The following is a 25,240-nucleotide window of genomic DNA, read 5'->3' as shown; positions in this document are numbered from 1 at the left end:
ATAGACATGGGGGAAGGCCATGGAGATGGGAGATGGAATGTTATGTTTAAGGAACACCAAGGACACCATTGTGGCTGGACCATAGAGACTGTAAAGAGTAAATGTGTAAGAATGTGGGAAAGGTAGGAAGGTTGTGAGTTTTAAATACTAGACAGAGGATTATATGTAAAAACTTGGGGCTCAGTGGGTGGGTAGAGGGTGTCCTCTTCTCACCAAAGCACCCCAAAGCTGAGCTTAGGGACTGAGTTTAGATCTGGTGGAGCATGAGGTTTAAAAAAGAGTGTGTGTGTGTGTGTGTGTGTGTGTGTGTGTGTGTGTGTGTGTAGAGTTAGCCCTTTCTTTTATTCTTTGGCTTATTGTGTCTCCACTACAAAGATAACTCTGTGGAAAATCTCTTAGTCCACTTCTTGCCTACATGCTGTCTTGGACAACATGGGGCACCCAGCTTATACCTATCATATGTTTCTCCATTGACTTTTGGGCTGCCTGTGGTTTTAGTTGTATGGAAATTATAAACTTGTCCTTGCTAAGTAAATACACCCAAGTGATCCTCTTTAACCAATTCATCCACAGTAGAGAAGTGGACCTTCCTCTTTAGAACACAATTTTTTCCCCTTACGTTTCATTTTGCCTACCACCGTCCTCTTGTAATATCTTCTGCGTTACAGATAGATAATTTTTCCTGGGAGGCCACAACAGTTTTGTTTTTTTCCCTTAAGCATTTCACTTCTAATACAGCATTGTCAGATACAACTTTCCTGGTTGAGATTTACAATTCCTGTTAGTAAGAAGAATATGAAAACATCAATCATCTGATTAAATGAACCACAATATTTTCTGCAAAATATACAATTACTTACAACACATTGTACAGATGGACTAAATTAAGGCTGTGTGATACATTGACAAAAGCTAGCAGAACTGGATTGGATGGTAAATGCTTCTGAGGCATAATATGGCTTTCTTCACTAAGCATGAAGAAATCTTTAATTGCATCCTCTTGCTTATTCTGCAGACTGTTTCTAAGATAGCTTCGCTTTGCAAAATGAAACTATTTCAGTATGTCAGAAAATAGCATTGGGTCCTAACCCATCAGTCATTTGGTAAATTTACAAGCCTGATTGAAAGCTGCAGGAAAACTGGACTTGGAGAATAGTCGTGACAGGTAATTACCCTGAGTTTCTAACAAAATCAGCAGCAACATGGCTGGGAAGTACAATGCTCTCTCTCTGTTTTTTAGATTGATAGTCCCCAGTGAACTTTTCCCAAATGAAGAAACAACAGGATCCAATGGAAAGAGCATGGGTTCTGGAGTCAGAAGATGTGGGTTCAAGTGTCACCTCTCATGCCTGCTACCAAAGGCAAGTCACTTTACTTTCCTGGATCTTAGTTTCCTCATGAGTAAAATGAAGGAGTTGGACTAAATGGATGTGAAATTGTATACATTGGGGAGCTCACTGAAGACTGTCTGATTTCCAAAGGCTAAGAGCTAGGGAGATCTTACTCAAGCTTCAAAGCTGGGAACTCTATATTTCCTTAGTCCTGAGACCTCTGTTAGCATATCAATTTAAAATTGGATTATATATGACTCCAGTGCCCTTCTAATTTTGGGAAGAAAGAGCTAGGGGGTCTCTTTAGAGAAAGAACAGGAGCCGACCCATAACCATGACTTTTTGCAAATGGAGGTGGGATGGGCTTGCTGAGTTTGTAGGCATGCCCCATAGAAGGTGTGGCTTGGATTCCTTTGCCCAGTGGTTGCAAAATCCCGCCCCAACAACTTCGCTTGTGCCAGGAGGAGTCAATCACCCCCTAAAGAATCTGACTCATGTTTCAACAGCATAACTGGCAATACCCGTCTTGAAACATGAACTTTTGGGAGGAGTCTGGGGCGGGGGAGGCGATAGGTAGGAGAGTAGCAGTAGGGGAAGATGAGGCTTGGGATGTGGAGTACACGATAGTGACAAGACCTTGGGGAGAGTGGCCTCAGAACACAGAAGGGAGCAGGTGCAGCTACCCAGGGCCTGCGGAGAACTCTAAGACACAGTCAGCAGGCCAGGGGTCAACTGAGGAGGAAACACTCTCTGCTACCCCTTGTTTGTTTTTTTAAGACAAAAGCCTGCCCTAGGTGGAAAATATAATATTTAATTTCTTCCAAGCATTAAAAAGTTTTGTGCTATATCTAAACCATGGGGCTAATACCTGAATTTCTCCTTTTGTAATATTTTTACCTTTAGTCAAGGCAAAAACCAGAAAGGTTTGCATGGTGGTAAACATTTTATTATTATGTAGAACAAATTTAGTAAGTGGCCACCATGCTGGTATTGAGATTCATTGCACTTTATCCCTGGTTTGATTGGTCCTATGATAGCAGACATAGCCCGCCAATAGAAGGACATGGACAAAAGTAGCACAGGATGAGAAGACATGGATGAGTTTCAGTCTGTGCTGGTGGATGGAACACACCCATTGAAGATAGATCTACTGAAATATCAAAATCTTGATAGAGAAATCTTGGTTAGCTTCACATGAAGAAATAGCATTAAAAGAACTGCAGAATCTTACAGTTGGATGGGGCAGCCAGGTGGTGTAGTGGATAGAGTACTGGGCCTAGAGTTAGGAAGACCTGAGTTCAAATCCTGTATTGGGCACACACTAGTTGTGTGACCCTGGACAAATCACTTAACTCTGCCTTAGTTTCTTCATCTGTGAAATGATCTGGAGAAGGGAATGGCAAACCACTCCAGTATCTTTGCCAAGAAACCCCAAATGGGGTCAGGAAGAGCTAGACTTGATTGAAAAAGACAACAATAACAATAAAGATTTGGGTGGTATCATAGAGATCACCTAGGCTAGCCTTCCTTCCAATGCAGGAATCCCTTCCACAGCATTCCTGACAAATGGATGCCAAGTCTATGCTCAAATACTTTAAGCGATGGGGAGCTCAGTGTGCAAGGAGAAAGTCTGCTCCATTCGGGTAATCTCTTAAATTTTTAAGCATGAAGCCAAAATTTATCTACCTATGGCTGCCATCCTGTTGGTTCTAGTTCTGCCCTGTAGAGTAAGACTAGCCTTTCAGTTGTTTGAAAGATGCCATCATGTACTTGTAGGAATAGTGACATTTTTTTTTAAACTTTCCTGGACTTGAGGTGACCTTTGTGTTGGGATGAATTTTTTTGATTTTGAGAGGATGAGAAAAGTTCTAGTGAACCTACTTGTCTTTCCTTATCATCCCATGGTTGAGGTTGGGGTGGGAGGGGAGCTTAGATATCTAGATATTTATCAAAGTAAATTGCCAGAAGCAGTACAGTATAGTATGCTGAGTGCTGGACTTAGTACCAGGAAGATCTGGGTTCAGATTTTGCTTCTGACACTTACTAGCAGCGATCATGGGCAAGGAGTCACTTAATCTCTGAACTTTAGTTTCCTGATCTGTGAAATGGGGATAATATCTGTAGTCCCTAACTCCTAGGGTTGTTGTGAGGATCAGACAAAATCATGCATGTAAAAGCATTTGATAAATTTTGAAATGTCACATAAATGTCAATTATTATGATTAGTTAGATAAAGGATTGTGTGTTACTATGAGTGGGGTTATGCAGAAGCTTCTTGTTTGGCTGAGGTTCAAACAATGAACATTTAAATGCCTACTATGTGCCAGGTGCAATCAATCAATGAACATTTAAGTGCTTACTATGTGCCCAGTGCTATGCTAAGTATTACGGTTGCAAAAAGATGTAAAAGATAGTCCTTGCCCTCAAGGAGTCCACAATCTAATGAGAGAAACAGACAAATATGTACAAGCATGGCTATATGAAGGATAAATAGGAAATAATTAAGAGAAAGGCACTAGAATTCTGAGTGGTTGGGAAAGGCTTCCTGTAGAAGATGGGATTTTAGTTGGGACTAGGAAGTCAGGGAAGGAAGTAGGTAGAGATGAGGAGGGAGAGCATTCCGGGCATGGGGGACAGTCAGAGAAAATGCCTGGAGCAAGTTTGGAACTAGAATGATTAACCAAGTATTTTTAGTTCTGAAAATAAAACATTGTTCTTTCTCTAGGGCCACAAAAGAATTGGAAACAGTGGTGCCACTCCCAGGCCATGGCAAATCCAGATGTCCAGGCTAGGCCAAGGGGACCATTAGGATAGATGGGGAAATTTAAGGCTGTCCCATCTAAGATGGGGTAGATTTTTTTTTCTGCACTTCTTTTTTTTGTTTTTTTTTTTTAAATTTTTTAAAATTTTTAGTTTACAAAACTCGGTTCTACATAATTTTGAGTTCCAGATTTTATTCCTTCCCTTACCCCCTCCCTCCCCATTTTCCTGCACTTCTAATGGTCTTACTCTAATGTATTATTTTTGAATTTATATTCTCTTTTTCCTTGGGAATAAACCCTAGAAAATTCATTCTTATATTTGGAAATAGGGAGAAAGGGAAATGGGTACTTAAAAAGGCTACCCTTGGAATCAGGAAAAAAAATGAATTTAGATAGGGTCTCTGACATTTACCAGATGGATTACTAGAGATAAGTTGCTTAATTTCTCTGAGCTTCAGTTTTTTCATCTGCAAAATGAGTGTAATACCTGTAGCTACGTCATAGGATTGATGTGAAGCTCCCAAAATATGTAATTTATAAACTTTAGAGTGCAGTGTAAATGTTCCTTATTATGATCATCATTGTCCTCCTCATCATTATTACTGCCACCACCGTCCAGAGACATAAAAATGGCCGGGGGGATTGATGACCAACAAGTCAAGCATATGAGCATTTAGGAGGTGCCTACTGTATTCCAGTCGTTGGACCAGAAGTTAGCTTTTGGTTATGTGGCAGAACTTTGGACACAGGGACCCAGGTTCATTCAGGGACCCAAGGAAAGTCCAAGAGTTGGGTTTCAGGGATCAGGGGAGTTTTAGCAACATACATTAAGTCATTCAATAAGCGTTGGTCCAACGTCTACTGTTCCCGGGCAATGTGCTAGGCACTGGGGATGCAGTGACGAGTGTTGAAAGAGTCTGTGCCCTTGAGAAAAGGGCACCAATATTCCACCTAATATTCTACTGTGGAATACAAAAAGGCACTAGTGAAAAAGCCCACTAATAATAATAATGATAATAATAAAATAATGATTCAAAATTAATTAATATATAATAATGATAACAACAGCTAGTATTTTTATAGCATCTAAAGTTTGCAACGCACTTTATACACATTAACTTATATTTGGTCCTCAAAAAAAACCCTGTGAGAGATAGGTGCTATATTTATCATTATTTTATAGATGAGGAAACTGAAGCTCAAAGATGTCAGTGTTTTCTCCAGGCTCTCACAGCTGTTAAAGGTCTGGAGTCACAGTTACACATAGGAGGGGTAGCTGTTGTCCTGGGATGCTGATGAGTTCAGCAAGGCTGAATCCTGGCATCCTCCACATCCCCTTCACTCCTCCCCCTTCAAATTTTCTCTTTTCTAGTCCACACAACTCTCATTTCCTTCCATTACAACATGGTTTCTAGACCTTTCACCTTCCTAGCTACACCCCGTCTTGAACACACATGCCAGTTTGCCAATGTCTTTCTAAAATGTGGTGCCAAGAGCCAAATATAATATTTCATATGTGGCCCTTGAATTTTATTTTTTGATTTCCTAAGACAATAATCTTTCTTCTTTGACTCATTTATTTAGTTTCAAGCTTCTTACCATAAAATAGGAGTTCTTAACATTTTCAGTTTCATAGCTCTGTTTGACACTCAGGTAAAGTCTGTAGATCTCTTCTGAGAATGTTTTTAAATATATAAAATAAAATACATAGGATTACAGAGGGAACCAATTATATTAAAATACAGTTGTATATGGATATATGTGAATGCACATATATGCATATACACATTTATATACATATATGCATATACATGGATATACACATGTGTATGTATACGCATAAAATAAGTCCACATATCCCAGGTTAAGAACCCATGTCAAAAAAGGATATTCTAAACAATAGCTATAGAGAAGATTCACTCACCTGTGAATTGTTAAAAGCCACTAGTGCAACAGTGCATGGAATGTTGTTGAAAGTTCTTCAGTAAGGAGTTAATAAGTAAAAGAGAGGACATGTACAAACCCAGGTTCTGTGTACCACCAAAAAGTCATGGAGAATGCTACTTACATATGAGCCATAATCCACTGCTAGGGTCTGCAGAGCCCACGGGAGGCCCAGGCCAATAAGAATGTCAAACACATTGCTTCCGATGGAGTTGGATACAGCCATGTCACCCATCCCTGGAAGAACAAGAGATGACATATCCTCAGGGATGGGGGAGGGATTCCAGCAGGCCCTCGAGGCTTCAAAACAACAGACCATTCACAGAGTTTCTGCCTAGTTGTGTTTTGATTTTTATTTGTTTTTTCTAGCCAGACTATGTTCTCACAGCAACACCGATGGCAAGAAAATTGATGAAATTCACATTCTTTCCTTTACATTCCCTAAGCAAACAAGTGCCAGGTTCTGATGCTATTTTATTTGCATTGTGTTCAAATTAATTTAATTCTAGTCCCTTTATGATCTATGTGATATAGGTTCTCTTGTGCTCCCCAAATATTTTCTAGATTTATTTCTATTACCTTACTGATGCTTTCTTCCCCTCCTCAGGATCCAATTTATTCAAAGACACCTTTCATACCCCCTGAGAAATATAAACAAAAGCTCCCCACATCTAAACATTACTGGTATTACCAGTATTTTCATTTGCCAAAAGTTGGTAGATATACCAGAAGGTTATGAAGCAGTCTTAGAAAACAAATGGGGAGGGCAATTTAAAGAATTAGAAAAAAGCTTCTTAAGGGGGCCCAAATATTAGCTGCCTACCTGCTTTTCTTTGAAACTAACTATTCCTATTGCTTTTCAAATCCTCACACATTTCTGTTCTAGAGGAAATGTGGTAGCTGAGTGGATAGAATGCTGACCATGGATGGAATTCTGCAGTAAGACCTCATTCTGAATCCTGCCTCAGACACTTACTAGCTGAGTGACAGTATGGAAGTTACTTGATCTTTCTGCACCTGTTTGCTTATCTGGAAAATGGCGTAATAATGTCTACCTCACAGGGTCGTCGTAAAGATCAAATGACTGTGTATGTATAGTATGCTCTCATTTTTAACATTACCTTATAGATATTTCTATTGATTAACATTTATATACAATGATATACTTTATTTTAGTGAAGAGACACTTTCCTAAAAGGTGGAATGTAAACTGAATTTCTCCAAACTGTTATATTTTAAGTACGTTGAGGTAGTTTGTTACATAAATTTATTGCAAATCCTCCCATAAAGTTAAGGAATCATTCCTTTAATTTATCTTTTGGCACATAAAGATGAGTGGATGATGATGAGTGAACAACTTGCCAAGTTTAGTCACTGAAGGCTTCTTGGAGGGGGTGAGTTGTAATCTGTGTTTTGTAGCACATTCTAAAAGCCAGTATGTAGGAACAAGTCTCATCTGAAGGGAAAGTAAAGACCATTGATCTGGTGGCTTTCTGTGTTCTGAAGTTAGAAAGCAACTCTGGGGATTTCTACCTAGAAAGGCACTCTTCTTTCTCTAAGAGTAAAATCCTATGACTAGTTCATAATTTGTCTTTTTTATTTTTGGAAAGCATCTTTCTTATTAACATTGGATTTATTGACCTATGTTCTTATTCAAAGACAGTTTGCTTAGAAGTCACAACCCTTTATTACAATGAGTTTTGTGAGATTTCCCTCCTCCCTTCTTCTTCCTCCATTTCCCCTCTCCCTTTCCTCTCCTTCCTTCCTCTTTCCCTTTTTCTTCCTCCTTCCTTTTTCCTTCCTTCCCTCCTTCCTTTTTCCTTCCCTCTCTCCTTTCCTTTTCATTCCCTCCTTCCCTTTTCCTTCCCTCCCTCCTACCTTTTCCCTCCCTCCTTCCTTCCTTTTTCCTTCCCTCCCTCCTTCCTTTTTCTTTTCCTCCCTCCTTCCTTCCTTTTTCCTTCCTTCCCTTCTTCCTTTTTCTTTTCCTCCCTCCTTCCTTCTTCCTTCTCTCCCTCTTTCCTTCTTCCTTTTCTCCCTCCTTCCTTCCCTACCTTGTCTTGCAACAATGAGGCTGGCCATACAATCAGGCACACTTGTCCCAGCTGCCAGAAATGTGATCCCCATGATCACATCAGGAATACCCAAAGTATAGCCAATAATTGTAACCTGCAAGGAAGGAAAATGTATTGTTAGGAGATGTTTAGGAGAGGCTGGGTCAACAAAGAAAAGGATGCCTTTAGCCTGTATCTGGGTAGTTTCTCTGGAAGACTGCACTTACATCACTTTTCACTTCTATGATGATACATAAGGGATGGATACAAGATGTTAAATTTTCCAGGGATGTGGGATCATGGAAAAATCACAGTGTACACAACCCGTGTGCTATGGCCAGAAGGCCTCCAAAGAATGCATGATGGGAATTTACAAGTGGTAAAAATGGGCTGCTTTCTCTCTATCCCACCCAGCTCTACCCTACCTTAAAATCACCCCATATCCTTATCTATCTGTCTGTCTGTCTATCTCTCTCTGTCTGCCTATCTGTCTGTCTGTCTACCTACCTACCTATCCACCCATCCATCTATCTATTTATTTTGTCTTGAAGCCTAGTAGCGTGTAGACAGGCTGGTTTGCTCCTTGTCATTTTAAAGATGGAAACACATAGGATAGCAAATTATCAGAGAAAAGAAGGGATTTCATTGACTATTTCATCTAACCATACCTGAACAGGAATTGACCCTAGCAGGCCACTTCTTGATTACTGGAGACAATGTACATAAAAGAGATTTCAGCTTTGAAGAGTGGCAATAGGTGGCATCTGGGACATTTCAAAACATTGCCAAAAATTAAGTGGCAAATATTCTTATCCCCAATGGACAGACAGGGGAGCCGAGGCAGAGAACAATTATGTGAGGCAACATCACAGTGTGTACTAGTGTAAAATCCACATGAGATTATAAGACCAAAGCTTTAAAGAGGAAAGGAACTTTAGCAACCATTGAGGAGTCCAGTCCCTTTATTTTAGATGGTGTAGTAGATAGATCCCTGAGCCTGGCATCAGGGAGACCTGGGTTTAAATCTGGCCTCTGACACATATTGACTATGTGACTCTGGACAAGTCACTTGACTTCTGTTTGCCTCAGTTTCCTCATCTGTAAAATGGGGATAATAAAGCACCCACCTCTCAGGGTTTTTGTAAAGCTCAAATGAGATGATAATTGATAAGTGCTTAACACAGTACCTGCCACATAGTAAGCAATGTAAAAATGTTATATATGTGTATAGATATATATATAATTTATCTATTTATTCATTTATTTACTAATTATTACAGATGAGGAAAGTGAGGCCCAGAGAGGTTAAATGAATTGTCCAGGGTCACACAGCTAGTAAGTTTCTGAGGCAGGATTTGAATCCAGCTTTTCCTGACTCCAACTCCAAAGCCTTATCCACCAAATAGGAATCCAGGCAAATTCACTGTGGCTGCATGCTCTAGTTTAGGAGAAGTGGACTTGAACAGCTGAAACGGACTAGGTCATTTTAGGATAGCACTTTATTTTCCCCACCCTCTATGAAATTACAAGAAATGCAAACCACATGTTGTAAGTAGCACAGTTCTGTGTGGTTCCTGGTTCACTAGCGTCTGAAAGCCTAGAGAGGCATATATATGTACAAAAGCCTGACTGCTCCCTGAAAGCAGTTTGAGAGAATTGTTATTTTCCTGTTGAGAGAATTGGGAGAGTTTAGTTAAAGTCCTTTGAGATACGTTGGCCGTCATCCTTTTAAAACCAAAGAACATGTACAGCTTTCGCATTTAATGCTGAATGGCACTTGGTGTGGACTTGGGGCTCTCTGAATGCTTGCATTCTCCAAGGAGGAATGTACTTCTACTTAGAAATACATTTGATTCATATTTAGTGGCTCTGAAAAAGCCTTTTGTGAAATGGAGTTTGGTTTTGTTGGCCTAACTACAAATGCCCTGGCTAAAATTGACCCCCTTGGCCAAACCTTGCTTTTTCCTTCTAACCCTCAACTTATTCCCTGTAGCTGTCTGCTTTGGCTCAGCTGCTTTTGGACTAAAAAGGAAATGCTATTCAAGTTGCATCCTCATTGTTATTACTAATCCAGAAAAGTCTCAATTATCCAGCAGCTAATTATCCAGGTGGCCTGGACCAGGTCCCTATTTTTCAAGGCTCATTAGCACCTCAGCTGGAGGAAGAGGGAAAAGGAATGGTTAAGATAGGAAATCAAAGGGGTCAATTTGATACCCTTATTTGCCCTTCTGCCTCTATATTAAGAAAGGACAGGAGACAAACTGTTGGAGATACTTATTACCTCCATTACAAACAGATAAGTCATTTTTGAGCATCAGTGTTAAAATGATATCACATGCACCATTACATAAAAAAATTATCTACACTCAGAATTTAGTTCTGTACATGCATCCTGAAATGCTAAACAGCAGACACATGCTAGATTAATTGAGGCCTGTGAATTTAATAATTCTATTCAGCGAACATTTAATAAGCACCTACTCTATGCAGAGCATTGTGCTAGATGCTGTGGGACACAAAGATACATAACCCATGAGACCTGGGCTCATGGCATTTGTAATATTTCACATACACGTTAACTTTTTCCCATGTCCAATTCTGTAGTGTTAGATTAGGTCCTTTTCTATAGAAATATTGACTTTTAGGGCCAAAAGGGATAATCGGGTCTTTTACAACCATTGCGGTGTAGTGGAAAGAATACTGGACTGAAGAGTCAGATGACCTGAGGCATGAGCTTTTCAATCTGTGTGACTGAGCAAATCATAAACATCTCCAGATCCCAGTTTTCTCATCTAAAAAATGAGAGAGTTGAACTCTGAAGTTCCTTCTTTCTGACTCTAAATCTATGATCCCTTCATTTTCACAAATGAGCAGCCCAGGGAGATGAAACAGCTTGCTTAACCCACAGTAACACAGAGAACCAGGGGAAGAGGAAGGATCAGACCTCAACTCCTCCAAGGAAAGCCCAATTTTCTGAATTGCTTTGGGTTTTAGGTCTCTCTTAGCTATAGCTGCAGCCGCTAACATTGTCCACCCCCAAGAGGTAGTGACACAGTTGTCTGGGAAGCTTCAGGGCTAGTCAGGGACTGAGGACTGGGCATTTGGTGCAACACTCACCATCCAAACCATCATATAGGAGAAGGCTGCAATCCACAAGGTGGAGGAGGCAAATGTCACCATAAACCACTTCTCCCATCGGGGTTTGTTGCAGTTGGGGACAGTAAAGTATAAGACCAAACTCAGTGGCCAGGTGAACAGCCACTTCACTATTTCCAATTTGCCAGCTGGAGAAAAAAAAGGGAGGGGGAGGAAGGAAGAAGAAAATATCAGATGACTTAATTTCCCATCTCTCTGTCTCTACTTAAATCCTGCTTGGGTGGCTGCATAACTGATAGGATTTCTGGGTGTCTTAGAGATCTTGAACTTAGTGTGTCTAAAATAGAACTTATATTTTCTAGAAACAAAACCTTCTTATAAACTTCCTTGTTTGTGTGTAGGGCACCACTGGCCTTTCAGTTACTCAAGGTCCTGTTCTTAGAGATTTCCTTGACTCTCTCTATCCCCTATATCTAATTAGATGACAAATCTTGTCAATTCTCCCTCCAAAGCATCTCCCTCATTTGTCACCTTTTCTCCCCTCACATGTCACCACACTAATTCAAGCCTTTGTCAACTCTTTCCTAGACTTTTTTTAAAAAAAAGCTTTTATTATTTTTACGTCACTATAGTTTCTCCAAGTATCCCTCCCCCCTCCGTGTACCAAAAAGCCATCTCATATGACAAGTAGTATTTTTAAGACAACAAAAGAAAAAAAGTAAAAAATAATCAGCATAACTGATTAATACATAGAAAAAAATAAGGACATGTGCTACATATGATGCTTATGGATCTCCCACCTCTACAAAGGAGTCAAGTGGGGGTGTCTTTTTGTATTTCTTTTTTCAAGTCATGATTGTTTTTTTATAATTCTAAAACATTCATTTTTGATTCTTTTTGTGTTTCTCTTTACATTGATGTAGTCATTATCTCATCTAGACTCTTATGATGTCCTCTTAATTGGGTTTCCCACTCCTGGCATATTTATTCTCTCTCCAATTCACTGTCTTCATAGCTGCCAAACTGATATTTGCAGTACACAGATCTGACCATGTTGCCATTTAAAAATTTTTAGTGTCTCTCTATTATCTCTTGGAGATGATCTAAAATTCTCGGTCTAGCATTGAAAGCATTCCATAACATGGCTCTTACTTACCTTTCCAGGCTTGTTTCATATTATTCCCCTTTACAAGTTCTCCATTTCAATCCACATTGGCCTATTGGCTGCTCTTCATACACGATATTTCATCTACCATCTCTCTGCCTTATATTTGGAATGCGTTCTCCCCTGACCTCTGTTGCTCAGCGCGCTTCTCTTCCTTCAAAGCTCAGCCCAAGGGCCATCTCCAGTAGGAGGCTCCCTGATCCTTCCTTTCTGTTTCTTGATATCATTTTTGTATCACTTCGAATGTACTTTTACTTATTAAATTCCTTAAATGTTGGGATTGTTTTCATTTTTGTCTTTGCACTCCCAGCACCCACATTAGTGCATTGTATGTACTTAATAGGTGCTTAATATATGTCTGTTAAACTGAATTACTGTGTACTAATGTCTTCCCTGACTGTCCTAGAGAGCTGACCTCAGAGTCAGGAAGTCCTGGGTTCAGGAGGTGCCTCTGACACCGACTGTGTAGTCCTGGGCAAGTCACTTAACCATTTAGTGTCCCAAGTGATTCTCTAAGACTATATAAATTATCAAGAAGGTTCCAACCTACATTTGTAGAGGAGGTCCTTCATGAGGTGCTCCCTTCATTGAAGAAGTCATTAGCCCCAAGTACTCCCCATGGGCCAACTACAATATTGGGGTTCCAATAGAAAGAAAAGAGGAAGAAAGAAAATAATCTTCTGGTTACCTTCTTGTTGTTTTGCCAGTCCTTTAACACATGAAGCTTGAGGGTGTATGGGGTGGTGGGGAGGGATCACTTAGCAAATGGAAGGGTACAATAAAAGTCAAGTCAAAACTTTTGGTTGGAAGAAGAAGGGGTAAGGGGACAGGTAAGAAGGTCACTTGCCTTTTTTCAGTGTACAACAGGTTGATAGCTATTTTCATAGTTTGCTTTAAAGATATTACCCTTAATCGAAATTCATTTTAAATTATTTATTAAGTGACTACTATGAGTGAGGTATTGGTGATACAAAGGAAAAAAAGTCCCTGCTTCAAGGAGTTTACATTCTAGGTATTTTTAAACAGACCAAAACACAATATAATCTTCATGAAAATAAGGAGGGAAGAGAGGAAAGAGAGAATAGACTATATTTAAGTGGAGAAACTGAGACCCAGAGAGATGATTGGACCCAGGATTCATTACTAGGGTCAGGAGTATAATGGAGAAAAACAAACAAAAAATAAATCCTCTGGGCTATATCTACTGTACTTTGCCGGGTAAGTCACTAAATGCTTGAAGAATCAAGATCAAATAGCTTTCTCAGGATGTTAATACTCAGCCAGTAGGTTAGTGTGAGTTCCATCAACTCTTGCTTCTGTTCCTCTTTTGGGACAGGAAGTAGGAGACCCAGACCACAACTGCTGTCAAGTTACTTGCTGACTGCTGAGGCCAGTGGTATAGTTACAAGTCATTTGTTTAAACAATTAGGTGGGGAATTTTAATATCAACCAGGTACCTGGCATGGATGCACAAATGGAAAGGAAAATATGCACATCTCATTTTTTTTTAAAGAGGCCAAATCTTAAAGTGAATAGCTTATGTCTTTGACATTGTAACTTAAGAAATGTTGAACTCTTGAGTATGCAGTCTATTTTTGGGGAGAGTGCATGGCTTTCAGTGAACATAGTGCCATCTTGTGGAATTGTTTCACATTACATGTGACTAATGGGGACCAGTGAAGAGGTGGCCCTCTGCTCGCTGATTTCAGCATTTGGCCAAAAGAAAGACCACACGAAAGATATTTCTCCTGATAATGATAATGTAGGTTCACAAATTAACTTTGCCTCCATTATCTTGGAGCAAATGGGATTTGTGACGAGAGAACAAGTAGGTAATTTTCAAGTATGGCGCAACTGTGACAGTCTAGTCTCCACCACTGGGCTACTGGAGGGCATTAGTTGGGAGAAAAGTAAGAAAAATTGTGAGCCTGGAGAGGTACACGTAAAGGGAAGTTGGGGGTCCTGAGGACGGGCTTTGTCTGCTCCCCAATTTTGTCTAGGTCTTGCTTGCCCTTTCTTCTTCCTTCCTCCCAGAGACCACGGCAAGAGAGGTAACCTCCTTGTAGGGACAGGAGGTGCTGTAACATTGAAGAGACAAGGCATGGATAGATAGTGTATAAAGTCTGAAAAGTGGAAGAAGAAAGGAGAAAAAGGAAGAGGCTGAAAGATGGAGTCCTATATAAGACCTTCTCACCGACAAGAGTAGTTTTTGTTTACATTAGGTAGCCAAGAATTAGCTGGGGGGGGGGGGGAGACAACCCACCCTTGTGGGTTTACAAATTAACTCTTACCATGGAAAAGGTAACAGTGCTGTCAACAATTTCAGGGATCCCTGTTTTAATATCTGTGGAGTTTACAGCAGTCAAGCATATGCTAGCTTTGGTGAATGCATTTCCCAGCATTTCCTCAGTCACCAATCTGAGGGACATATTTTGTCTACATTTTGCCTTGATGGATGAGCCGTGTATCCATTTATTCAGTCTTCTTGACATGCACTGTGCATACATCCTCCCTCTACCCTCTTTGCTACTCTAGTTCTAAAAACAGTAATTCAGTCAACATTACCAAAATATTCCTCCCTGGCTACCACTCCCCTCTATGTGTTGTCTTCCCCACTAGAATGTGAGCACAATGTAGGTTTGGCACATTCTAGGTCCTTAATATATACAGGCTGATGGATTGATTGTGAGGATTAGATGACTTCATGTCTACAAAGCACTCTCTCAACCTTAAAGTACAATATAAATGTCAGCTATTCTGGCTATTTTGGAATCCGGTTGACCGTAGTAACATACTAATATCTTTGCTATTTAATCTTGGCTCCAAAAGCTTTGCAGCACCATGAAATGGTTGGTGACAAAGTGTTTCCCATTTCTTGATGAAATTTTTGTTTTCTTCTGTATTTGTAAGTGGAGATGCATGTGGGGAAGGGGAAGTTGTTTTTATCTGTATTATTCAGTTGAAGACTATACTGTCTAATTTTGACTCCCTATTTTTTGTAGAAGATAAACTTTAGCTAAAAAAAATTGTATTCTTTCTTCCTTAAAAAACAGTTTAATATTTTTCAAATCTTCTAAATTTTGGAAGGGAATGGGGTGGTTTTAGTTCTTAGTGAGCAAAAAGCAAACCAGTAAAAAAGATTTCTTATTAAAATGTTTTTCAGGACCTTTGTTTTTGCAGCCTCATGGAGTAAGAAAGCACTTAGCTCACAAAGAAGTTGGAGATGCAGAGGCCTTGTCTTAGGACTAATTGTGTTCACTGTGATGGCCCAAGCTTTTCCTCCTTTTGGCTCTCTTTATGCCCAGGCTTTGTCTTTTCTGTCCTGGTGCTTCCATTTACTGTTAAGCACAGTTTGAGGCTGGTTCCCTCATGCTCAAACACATTTTGTTTCATGCACCCTCAGCTTTGGACGCAAATCTGTGTGTCCTAAGGCTCACCACAAGAGGGCAAGTGGCAATAGGCAAAGATGATCTGGGAACACAGGACTGGGAGCTGGAAGGGACATTGAGTCTAAGCCATCATTTTACAGAACGGGAAACTGATGTCTAGAAAAGTGAAGTGATTTGTCCAAGGTCATCTAGGTCACTTGTCTCCCCCAAGCTCTCCCCATCCTCTTTATAGGCTTCAGGTACTGGCCATTAACCCTTATCTCTGGCCAAAGAAGAGAAGGGAGCTTCAGAATTTGCTTAGTGCAGCCTCTGACTGCTTCTCAGCAGCGTGTGAAAGCTACTAATCTGTGTTTGAAAATACCTAGGCATATCAAGAAATAAACCGACATATCAACAGGCAAAGGGCCCCCACCAAAACAAAACTTTTTTTCTCATTTCTTTTCCTGAAAGTGACCATTTTCTTTATCTATTTGAGACTGAAGGAGATATATAAGAAAATTTTATTTTTATTACTATGAAAATGATTTTTCCCTTTGTCAAACTTCTGCCTAATTCTCATAAACTAAGAGATCAACAAAGTAATCATTCAACCAGGGTTCGATAATTACCAACTATAAGCCAGACATTGGGTGAGGCACAGTGGAGTAGCTAGGTGGCACAGTGGTTAGTGACAAGCCTGGAATCAGGAAGATTTGAGTTCAAATGGCTTCAGACACTTGTTACCTGTGTGACCTTGGGTAAGTCACTTAACCTTGTTTGCCTCAGTTTCCTCATCTGTAAAATGAACTGGAGAAGGAAATGGCAAACTGCTCTGGTATCTCTGCCAAGAAAACCCCAAATGGGTCATGAAGAGTCAGATATAACTGAAAAAAATGACTGCCTGAATTCTTCGAGGCACCAGGGATACAAAGACAGAGATGAAATAATCTCTGTCCTCAAGTAGATACTGTCCAGGTTCCTTAGAGTTGTTGCTATATTATGTATCAACAACTAAGAACAAATTTGGATGTAAATTTATTAATATATTTGCAGTTCTTTTTTAAACTAGCTATGCCAAATATGATCATTATAGACCAAATAAAGATTTAAATAATACATTTTTGTTATTAAACTAACAATCACTTTAGATGCATAAAAGATGTTAAGAACGTATTACCTATATTAAAATTCTCCCCACTCTGTTTCAGCTTCCTGAATAAATGGGGTTGGGGGGGGAAGAATCCTATTAAAAATGCTGCAAATTGGATATTTTTAGTTTCATTTGGCCCAATATAACCACTGTGAAGCTATGATTTCATCGACCACGTGACAAGTTGTGGGGGGCAGAGAAGCAGCTTTTGATTCTCAGAACAACAAAAGATCTTTGCAGTTCGAGTATGACAGTAAATAGCAGAATGAATAAGCTCCAACTCCAGTTCTTGACCCCATGAGAGAAAGCTCTGGGTGACAGGCAGGGACACAGATCTGTGTGTCCTAAGGATCACCACAAGAGGGCAAATGGTGATAGGCGGAGATTGTGTGGGCTCACAGGACTGAGAAACTAGAAGGGACTTACTGACCATTGAGTAATCCATCATTTTAGGGAGCAGGAAACTGATGCCTAGAAAAGTGAAGTGATTTCACCAAGATCACCTAGATAATAAATAGCAGAACTCAGACTCAAACCTTGGTCTTCTGAATCCAGACATTATCATCCATTTAAATTAACAGGCCTTAGGGATGCAAATATACTTGATTTGTTAAAAATAATATCTCATAAAGCTGAGGAATGCATATTGAAGCACTTATTTTTCTTGCTTTTTTTGCAACATGGCCAATATGGAAATATGTTTTGCATGATTTCACATATGTAATGGGTATCATATTGCTGGCCTTCTTGATAAGTGGGGGAAGGGCTAGACTAGGAGAGGAGAGAAATTGGAACTCAAAATAAAAACATGAATGTCAAAAAAGGATAAAATAATAGCTCATATTTCTACAATTTTTTGTGGTTTACAAAGTGCTGCCCTCATGCAGTGAGTTAGGCAGGGCAAATGTTATGTATATTTTACAAATGGGATAGCTAGATGGCACGGTGGATAGAGTGCTGGGCCTGGAATCAGGAAGACCTGAGTTCAAATCTGGCCTTAGACACTTACTAGCTATGTGACCGTGGTCAAGTCACTTAACCCTGTTTGCCTCAGTTTCCTCGTCTATAAAATGAAGTGCAGAAGGCAATGGCAAGCCACTCCAGTATCTTTGCCAAGTAAACCCCAGATGGGGTCATGAAGAGTTGGACATGACTGAACAACAATAAGAGATAATGAAGAAAGTGATATGTGGGCAGACCTCAATTAACTTTTGGGGTCAGGTGCATTCTGCCGGCTTATAGGTTAGAGTTACAGAACCCGGGAATCTGGCTCATAATTTCAGGGACAATCATGCCTGGAGGGGGAAGGGTGTGACTTGAGAATGAGGCCTTCTTGCTTCAACAGCAAGATCCTGGGCCTAGAGGTGCTCTGATCCAGCTCCCTCAAGGTGCAGATGAAGAAAGTCAGGCATGGGGAACTTAAATAGCCTGCTCAAGTTCACAGAGGGAGAAGCTGGCAGAGTTAGAATTCGAATGCACAGTCTTAGTCTCCAAATCCAGGGCTTACTGCTCATTCTTTTCCTGTTCCTTTTATTCAGGAAGGATGCAAAGGCCCTAAAGATATGAGTGGGATCTTCCATTTATTTATTTATTTATTCATTCAATTTATTTATTTATTTGGAGGGAAGGCAGGGCCATCGGGGTTAAGTGACTTGCCCAAGGTCACACAGGTATAAGTATGTCAAGTGTCTGAGGTCACATTGGAACTCAGGTCCTCCTGACTCCAGGGCCCCATGCTGTACTCACTGCGCCACCTAGCTGCCCCGAGTGGGATATTTTAATAAACCATAGGGGTGGAATTCCCCAGTTGCTGTCCATCTTTGCTGATTTAGGGTTGACAAGAACCTGTGAACAGTGCCTAGGGTCCTCATTATTAATAATATCAATAGTTGAGTCAAATAGTGATTTAAGGTTTCCAAAATAACTTGGAACGGGGCCACTATGGCTAAATCTTTAAGACAGAACATCACCTAAAATTAGGGAGACAGAACTGAAGGTCTTGCTCAATCCTTTGCCGGCAGGATCTGTTCTATCATTGTGAGTAGAATTCATTTGTGGAAAGAAGCAGAAGTAATATGAGACAACACGATGCAAGGGCCTAGGCCTTGGGCCATCATTTGCTTGCCTTGACATATCTTTAAAGTCTGTCTGCTGGAATGAATGTGCATACTGCCTATGAAGGCCTTCTAAAATGGGTAACATGCACCAGCATATGGAAAAAGTACATAATTCACCTGTCCATTTTTTAATCAGAGAAAGACATCAGCAAAACAAGCATTGCCTGAAGCTCGGCTGCCAGCTCCCGTAATGGAATTCTAATAAAGAATTTCAGTTGGAGGAATGGAGCAGTATTTCAGATTATGGGAAAGAGAAGCAAGGTAGCAGAGTGTTTAGACAGCCTGCCCCTGCACGTATGGGCTTGGTAACTCCGGGCAAATCATTTAACCTCTCAGTTCTACTACTACGACTAGTTTACCACCACTTTTACTACCACCACTATTATCACCACCACTACTAGTCTACAACCACCGCTACTACTACCACTACTACTACTACTATTACTACTACTACTACAATTTACAGAGCGCTTTAAGGTTAGCAGAACACTTTACAAATATTATCTCATTTTATCCTGCAACTCTAGGAAATTGGGACTATCGTTATCCCCATTTTGCAGAGGATACTGAAACAGAGGTTAGGTGACTTGCCCACAGTTCCTTAGCTAGTAAACAGCTGAGACTGGATTTGAACTTAGGTGTTCCTACTGCAAGGCTAGCGCTCTAGCTACTGTACTACCTAGACAATAAATAATAATAATAAATAATAATAAAATAAATATGATAGCTGGTATTTATATAGCCTCTACTATGTGCCAGACACTGTGCTAAGCACTTTACAAATATTCTCTCATTGGAGACTCACAGCAATCCTGTTATCCCATTTTACAGATGAGGAAACTGAGGCTAAGAGACTTGCCCAAGGCCACACTGCTAGTAGTGTTTGAGGCCAGGTTTGAACTCTGGTCTCCCTGACTCCAGGCTCAGGGCTCTATCCATTTTCACCACCCAGCTGCCTCTACAAATGAGACTATGAGTGGCAGAAGATGCTGACCTACATTGGTAGAGGAAGTTTCCTCACATAGCAGTTCCCTATAATAATTAAAGCACACGTCCAGCCTCCTTCCCCACTAAGATATTTAAAAATATTATTTTTTTTCTTATGGCCTAGGAGGGAAGGAAGAAGAAAATAGATCAGTGAGTGTCAAGAATGGCTGATTTTTTCTACCATGAAAACACTGCCAACAAGTAAAAATTTGATAGTCCTGGCCCTGGTTTTCTTAGGGAAACTAACAAGTATGGAACTTCCTACTAATTCTTGGTTATCATTATTTTTAATGATAATAATGATGGTGATAAGTATGGAACTTCCTATTTATTTTGGTTATTATTATTTTAATGGTAATAATAAGTAACATTTATGTAGCAATTTGAAATTTCTAAAGCGCCATATATATGTTGTTTAATTTGTTTAGAAGTTGACCATGGAGCACATTCATGCGCAGCCCTCAGAGAGCTGTGGATTATGTGCTGCATGTTGTCCACTATGATCTGGTTCAGGTAGGAAAGAGTTAAGGCCCATGCCACTTTCACGTGGGCCCAGGACTGGCTTTTTCAATAATGCAAAATAAGCACTTAGCAGGACCACAGAATTTCAAAATGGAAAGAAACTCCAGAGACAATCTGTCTCTGGCATCCCCTTTGCAACAACCCTGAAAAGTGGTCAGCCATCTTATTTTTAAGATCTCTAGTGATGGGAGAACCCTGAAGCAGCAGCCCCATTCCCCTTTTTGCTAGCTCTAATCATTAGCACGCATCAAGTTTAAATATTCCCCTCTACAATTTCTACCCATTATTCTCCGTTTTTTCCCTCTAGGGCTAAGCAAAAAAAAAAAAATCAATAGGTAAAAATTAATAAAACAATTTTAAATAATAATATATAGTATTGTTTAATATTAATAACTAATTATGTAATGTGTGATTATATTATATAATATAATAATAAATTATTTTAAATAATAGTAAAAATTAATAAAAATTTAAATCGATAGACTCTTAGAAGCAACTTTAGAGATCATCTTATCCAAGCTTCTCATTTTACAGATGAGAAAACTCATTCTTAAAGGAGGACCTGCTCAGGGTTACACACACAGCGTGTAACAGAGCTATATCTCAAAGCCGGGCCTTCTGACCTCAAATCCAGTGTCCTTTCCACTACATCATGCTGAAATCTAGTCCCCTTTCCTTGTGAGATAGGGACCGGACTTTGTAATTTTGCTAGCAAGGGAATGCTTGCTTGAGGAAGCCTCTACCAATATAGGTTGATGCCTCCTCTGCAATGTAGAGTCTAAGAGAACTGTCTAGAGTCTTACCCAAGGTCACATAGCCAGCTCTTTACCCACTCCTTCATGTTGCCTTTGTCTTCCACATGACAGTCTTTTAAATACTTGAAGACAGCCATCATGTCCCCTTGAGTCTTCTGTTCTCCATGTTAAAGCATCTAGTTCCTTCAGTTGGCCTTTGCATTGCATCGTTCTCCCCATCGTGCCCCCAACCATACTGTTTCCTCATCTATGCACTTGTGCTAGCTTTTCAATGTCCTCCTTATAATGTTATGCCCAGAACTGAATACAATATGCCAGATATGGTCTAGACTAGGGGTTCTTACCCTTGGCTCCACGGATCCTCAACAGGCCCATGGATAGATTTCAGAGGGTCCATGAACTTGGATGGAAAAAATCAACAACAGCTAAATTCTAACTGAAATGACCATTTCCTTCAAATATTAAAAACATTATTTTGAGAAGGGGTCCCTAGGCTTCACTGGACTGACAAAAGAATCCATGACACAACAAAGGTTGAACCCACATCAGACAAAGCAGAGTACGGCGGAACTCCTGCCTCTAGGGTTATGGGCGTTATGCCTCTCCTAAAAGTGTCTAAATTTCCCTTCGTGGTATAATTTAAGGAGAAGAGGAAATCCTCGCTGCCCCAAAATAACTTTGCCACTCAGGTGGAATTCCGCCAGTAGGAGCCTTAGTCTCACTTTCCTCATCTGTAAAATGAGGATAATAATATGTATTGTAAAGAGTGGTTTGTAAAGCTCAAAATGAGATAATGTCTGTAAAACACTTTTTAACTTAAAACTGCTATATAAATGTCATTGTCATTATCCTGTAAGTACCAAACTCTCTTGGAAAACACTAAGAAAAGAATAGGGGAAGGACAACCAAAACTTCAACTAATTATAGACTTCATGACAAAGAGCCCCAATTACTACTAATGATGATGTGCCACCGATTAAGTCTTGCTGTCTGGAGGATGGAAGGGAGGCCGGAGTCACAGCATTTAGGCTCAGGTGTGTGCTTCTCCTTTCTACTGCTTGCTTGGCTCAAGGCCCAGCAATTTCCCCACTGCAATCATTTTCTCATGCATGCTGCTGGAGCAGCAGCCTGCCGTCTTCTAATTTGGCAACCACTACCTTGTTCAAAGCTGGTAGGTGGGCACATATCCTGCATGTGGGGTATCAAATCATTTCCTTCTCTGTCTCCTCCATCTTTCTCCTGCCTCCCAGTGGATTCCCCTGTCACTGTCTCTCTACTACCTGGAGACTCCAGTTGGAGTTCACTGGTGTGTGTGTGTATATATATATATGTATATATATATATAGCTATATGTACACACACACATATACACCAGTGTGTGTGTGTGCGCATACATATACACACACACATATACATATACACATACATACATGTATACATATATATTCTATATATAATATACAATATAAATTCTAACTGAAATAACCATTTCAGATATGTATATGTATATGTATATGTATATGTATATGTATATGTATATGTATATGTATATGTATATGTATATGTATATGTCTGGCCACTGGACCCAGATGACTCTGGAGGAGAAAATGAGGCTGGTGACTTTGCACGGCCCTTTCTCACTTGAATCCAATTCAATTGCAAGTTATGTCATCATCTTCCTGATGATATAGTCCTCTTTGAGAATGAAGGATAAACCACACACTGGTAGCCAAGCTCTGGTACTGTTTCAAATGACCATTTGATCGTGATTCACACTTGAGTGTGTAAGCATTTCTTTACTAGAGCAAGGCTTAATATATGTGATTTATTCGTTAAAATCCTATTCCAAAACTAGAGAATACAGCTTCTAAAAGCCTATCAGGATGCAGAATGATAGAGAGATGCTAATATTTAAACTCCATTAAATGATGAATAGTCCTTCGATCTGGAGTTAGTAATTTACATTCACATCCCTCACTCAGTATTTAGTAGTGAATGGAATTTAATGGAGGTGCATAATAGCCTGTATTTGCATGTTCAACATACATGTGTTGAGGCAGGTAGTGGACAGAACGCTGGGCTTGGAATCAGGAAGACACATTTTCATGAGTTTGAATCTGGCTTTAGACACTCTCTAGTTGTGTGACCTTGGGCAAGTCACTTAACCATGTTTGCCTCAGTTCCTCATCTATAAAATGAACTGGAGAAGAAAATAGCAAACTGGTATTTTTTCCAAGAAAACTCCCAATGGGATCATGGAGACATGACTGAAAATGACTGAACAAAACTATATATATATATGTACTGACTCGTTAGATGATGAAAATTATTCTTTGGCCCCATGGGTTTAAAATTATTCCCAAACACAAGCAAGGACTTAGGACCTCTTACAGGGTGGGTCGAATGGAGTGTAAGGTCCCTCATCATCATCATCATCCTCTTCTTCTTCTTCATCATTCTCATTGTTCTCGTTGTCCTCATTCTCATTCTCAGTTTCATTGCCAGCCTCAGTGACATCATCATCCCTTCGGGTCCCATTCGCACCCCTCTCGGGGGCATTGCTGGGTCCTGTTCCATTCTCCACAGCGTGCTTGATGGGGATTTTGATGGCCACCTCTGACTCTCCATTTGCATATGCTCTGCTGTTTATTAATCTTTGTCTCTGGAGGGGAAGAAGTTCACACATTCTTTACTTGGCTAGAGTAACTAAAAGGATTGTAAATGGTGCAGACTCTTGGTAAGTAAGGGCAAACCCCCAAGTGCAGGTTGTCAGAATTTATATAACCCAGTCATGAAGAAGTTGCATGGGATTTTCCAGCAGACCTTGGAGTCACTCTTAAATGAGCTACTAAATGAGTCCGGTGATTACTCAAACTAATAGCTAGCTCAGCAAGCCTTTTGCATGCCTGCAAAATCCAAAGTGCAGACCACATAAAGGTGTAAGTGGTTGTAGGATGATTGGGACAATGGAATATCTTTATATTAATTTCATCAACAGCCTCTTTGAAGCACTCAGCTCTCATAGTGCAAGCTTTCATGATGGTATACTGTTAAAATGGATGCTGAAAACTGCTAGGGAGCTAAGAGAGAAAGTGGGGAGCCAAGAGCTTAAATGCACATGCGCACACACGCACCCCAAAAGGGAGTTGAGAGAGTGTTCTAAAACCTTGTCTATATCACAGTTAGATTCCTATCTCACAAAATGTGATGGAAAGGATGGTGGGAGAAGTCACCTCTAGCTCAGTTAGCATCGGGCTTTTGGGAAATGGCTGTTGGGCAATTATTGGTTATATTATGATGGAGCCTGTTCTAGTGGAGAGTGTTGAACTTGTCATCAGGAAGACTTGAGTTCTAATCCTGCCTCTGACACTGAAGGAACATGGCAGGTTGCTTCTCAATATTTCAGCCAACTTCCCAAGATTTATCTACCAAGACCTATCTACTACTTATCTAGTGTCCATGATCCTTTATAGTCTCCATCAGTGAAATGACTTCCCTCACCAGCATTTTTGCACCCTCATGAAATCACAGTTCATTAATGTTTTGAATTTATAGGTAGAAACTTTGTACTCAGGTTCTCTGAAAACATTCCCTCCCCCTACCTCTTTGCCCCATTCCAGAAGAGCCGGGTATTACCTCATTAATCAACATGCGGCTGGCCATGGAGAGCCGAGTTTTGGGGGGAAAGTGGCTGGTGATCATGATCCGGAGTCCGGCCTCAGAAAAAGAGAGTTGATGTGGATATGCTGATAGTAGCTCATCCACCATGATCACTGAAGCTTTGCGGTGGAAATTTGCTGTGTAAATAGGAAACACTCAAGTCAAGACGGGGGAATAGCAAGATATGTCACTAGTGCCACTTAGAGAAGAGTGCAAATCACTAACCAAAAACCTTTATGTAACTGGTGAAAGGTGTTAATCAGTAGTTGTTTTAGAGGAAATTTGTATAAATTGGGCTCAGTTTTCCTATTGGTAACAAAATGGGGTTGGAC

The 25,240-nt window shown here is 40.1% G+C and overlaps 1 protein-coding gene across 1 annotated transcript in view; it reads right to left on the bottom strand.

The window, feature by feature from the left end:
- The window catches only part of LOC118842481 (sodium/potassium/calcium exchanger 3), a 122,704-nt gene that overhangs the window by 36,159 nt on the left and 61,305 nt on the right, over positions 1-25,240 (bottom strand). The window contains exons 6-10 of the mRNA XM_036749970.1: positions 24,885-25,045; positions 23,640-23,910; positions 11,206-11,372; positions 8,089-8,203; positions 6,162-6,274 (exon numbers count right to left, since the gene is read on the bottom strand). Coding sequence (XP_036605865.1) covers positions 6,162-6,274; positions 8,089-8,203; positions 11,206-11,372; positions 23,640-23,910; positions 24,885-25,045 — 827 coding nt within the window. The remainder of the gene's footprint in view (positions 1-6,161; positions 6,275-8,088; positions 8,204-11,205; positions 11,373-23,639; positions 23,911-24,884; positions 25,046-25,240) is intronic.

The sequence above is a fragment of the Trichosurus vulpecula genome, chromosome 3 (assembly GCF_011100635.1).
Source record: "Trichosurus vulpecula isolate mTriVul1 chromosome 3, mTriVul1.pri, whole genome shotgun sequence".
Lineage (NCBI taxonomy): Eukaryota > Metazoa > Chordata > Mammalia > Diprotodontia > Phalangeridae > Trichosurus > Trichosurus vulpecula.
Note: the sequence above shows the minus strand (reverse complement) of the source record. Positions and strands in the feature narration are given on the sequence as shown.